The sequence below is a fragment of the Euphorbia lathyris genome, chromosome 8 (assembly GCF_963576675.1).
Source record: "Euphorbia lathyris chromosome 8, ddEupLath1.1, whole genome shotgun sequence".
Taxonomy (NCBI): domain Eukaryota; kingdom Viridiplantae; phylum Streptophyta; class Magnoliopsida; order Malpighiales; family Euphorbiaceae; genus Euphorbia; species Euphorbia lathyris.
The window spans coordinates 64,006,531-64,009,366 of NC_088917.1; the positions used below are offsets into that span (position 1 = coordinate 64,006,531).

General features: G+C 31.2%; 1 protein-coding gene across 1 annotated transcript; it reads left to right on the plus strand.

Annotated features, from left to right (window-relative positions):
* Positions 1 to 243: 243 nt before the first annotated feature.
* On the plus strand, positions 244 to 1,647 carry LOC136201921 (xyloglucan endotransglucosylase/hydrolase protein 22-like). The gene is made up of 3 exons (XM_065992301.1): positions 244 to 516; positions 802 to 995; positions 1,101 to 1,647. The coding sequence occupies exons 1-3, from the start codon at positions 244 to 246 to the stop codon at positions 1,483 to 1,485; spliced, it is 852 nt and encodes a 283-aa protein (XP_065848373.1). The 3' UTR covers positions 1,486 to 1,647.
* The last annotated feature ends 1,189 nt before the right edge of the window (positions 1,648 to 2,836 follow it).

Sequence of the window (2,836 nt, forward strand, 5' to 3'; positions counted from 1 at the left end):
TTTGATCATTTTGGTATTCAGTTTTTTCGGCTCGGTTCGGTTTTGCACCGATGCACACCCCTAATGATAATGTAATGGTAATTACATTACATCAATTGTAAAATTTTACTAACCAAACATGGTAATGTAATGGTTATTCCATTCCATTACATTACAACATTGATTACATTACAATCTTGATTACATTACATTGCATTACAGCGTACCAAACGCACTCTTAGAGTTTCCTATCAGAGTTATTCAATGGCTGCTGCCTGTCCAAGCTTTTTAATATGTTCACTTATTATGCTGTGTTTTTTTATGGGTTCTTTTGGTGGGAACTTTTACCAAGATGTTGATATAATATGGGGAGATGGCAGAGCTAAAATACTCAATAATGGTAATCTGATTACACTTTCTCTTGATAAATTATCTGGCTCAGGTTTTCAATCCAAGAATGAGTTTCTTTTTGGCAAGTTTGATATGCAACTCAAACTTGTTCCTCGCAACTCTGCTGGCACTGTTACCACCTTCTATGTATGTATTATTTCATTTATTTTTTCAAATTTTGTTAATAACTAATACAGGGTCGTCCGTTTTACCTGCCATTTGATATTATTGTTTGCGGTTGAAAAAAACTGTTTGTCAAAGAAGCATGGATTTTCTGCTTTTTGTAAAATGTTACTTTTCACGTGTAAAAAGTAAATAGCAGTTCACTAACCAAACACTTAAAACTCTTATTTCTTTTAAAAAAAATGAGAAAACAAACACCCTCATGATTACTAGGAAAATTAATTAAAAGTTTGTGTATATTAATTGCAGTTACATTCACAAGGGACATCTTGGGATGAAATAGACTTTGAGTTCTTGGGGAATGTCAGTGGTGAGCCTTATCTTGTTCACACCAATGTATACACTCAAGGAAAAGGAAATAAAGAACAACAATTCTACTTATGGTTTGATCCAACTGCTGATTTTCATACATATTTTATCCTTTGGAATCCAGGCCATATTGTGTAAGTACATATATATATGTTCTTTCTTAGCATGACTGGATTCAAATTGATTCGATTCGAAGTTCATCAGACACTGAATTGTGCTTGTTTGTGATTAAATGGCAGATTTTATGTTGATGGAAGGCCAATAAGAGAATTCAAGAACCTAGAATCAATTGATGTTCCATACCCAAAAAGACAAGCAATGAGAATGTATGGAACCTTGTGGAATGGAGAAGATTGGGCTACAAGAGGAGGGCTTGTAAAGACAGACTGGACTCAAGCACCATTTACTGCTTCCTTCAGAAATTTCAATGCAGATGCTTGTGTTTGGTCTAATGGAGCATCTTCTTGCAATAATAGTACCCAATGGATTAGACAAGAGCTTGATTCAACTGGCCAACAGCAGCTCAAATGGGTGCAGAAGAATTATATGGTCTATAATTATTGTTCTGATACCAAAAGATTTCCTGAGGGGCTTCCTACTGAATGTACTGTAACTAATAATTAGATAGACTATATATATGGTTAAGTAAAGAGAGTTAAATGGTTTTGTTAGCTCTTGCAATTTGTAGTTCTTGCCGTATTTTACATTCTTTTATCTCAGAGTTTTGCTATCTTTTTCTTGTAGGATATTATTATTTTGGCATGTTGATGTAAATTTCTACGAAGGAAATATTCTTCTTATTATTGAGTCAACTAAAGTTCATTTCTTTATTGTATTGTACAATTTAAAACTCACGATGTTAACCATTAATAAATGGATCGAATCCTAGAAATATAAATGTAGTTGTGATTTAAATATTTGATGGAAGAGCTTTTGCTTTCAAGAAAACCTACTCAACTCGAATCTAGATTAGTATTGACTGTCGGTATATGATACTATATAGTTAGATAAGAAAATAAAACTCACTTGTTCTTTTTTAAAAGAGCTTCTGTCGTTTGTAGAGAAGAGACAAACCTGAAACTAAACTATGGGGGTGTTTGTATTAGACAATTTACTTGGAACTAACAACCAAGTAAGCCGTCTACTTAAATCAACATGTCGACACATCATTAAAAATTAATATTTTATTGTATCATGTTAACATGTTATGTCATTAAATACCACATCATTAAGTCAAATATATTTTTTTTCTAAATATAAAAAAACAAATGCTTTTTTTTTTGTAAAAGGAAATACCACATTTATCTACTTATAAATCGATAAAACATGTGAATTTGTAATTACTTTTTCCTAAAATTTATTATCAAAACCTCTGCTTTTTTAGAAAGAATATTAAATGATTGTTTGTTCTGAAATAGCAGTATTTACATGACCTTAGATGCTTTGAATCTCTACCATAAAATTCTAATAAGACTAGATCTAACGATGAATGCTTGAATATTATATGGTCATTAAGATCTATGTGATTAAAATCGTGTTGTGAAAATTACTTATATATTGCAACATAACTATAATATCAAATTTATATGTATGTGATATTGCAACAAATTAAACCAAATAACAATATAATTAGGCTAATACATCATTTGCCCCCTGAACTTGTCCAAAATGGTTGATTGGCCCTTGAACTTTTAAAGTGTCTCGATAGCCCCCTGAACTTGCATAAAATATTCAGTTAGCCCCCTGAACTTGTGTAAAATATAATCAATTAATCATTCGGTTGTAAAAAAGTAAGTCAAATACAGAAGATATGTTACCCGTGTCTTAGAATGTTATTACATACTTCACAAAATAGATTAAAACATGTTAAAAAAGAATTTCTTACTTATTTAACTATAAAACATTTCTTTTCTAATATTATAATCGCATACCCCGACCTTGGTCGTTTTACCTTTTTAAGATGCGTGCAACATAT

Bases quoted from the DNA above. Each gene is read 5' to 3' on its own strand.
- LOC136201921 (XM_065992301.1), top strand. From the start codon at position 244: ATGGCTGCTGCCTGTCCAAGCTTTTTAATATGTTCACTTATTATGCTG. The intron at 517-801 runs GTATGTATTATT...TATTAATTGCAG, and splicing joins GCACTGTTACCACCTTCTAT to TTACATTCACAAGGGACATC. The intron at 996-1,100 runs GTAAGTACATAT...ATTAAATGGCAG, and splicing joins TGGAATCCAGGCCATATTGT to ATTTTATGTTGATGGAAGGC.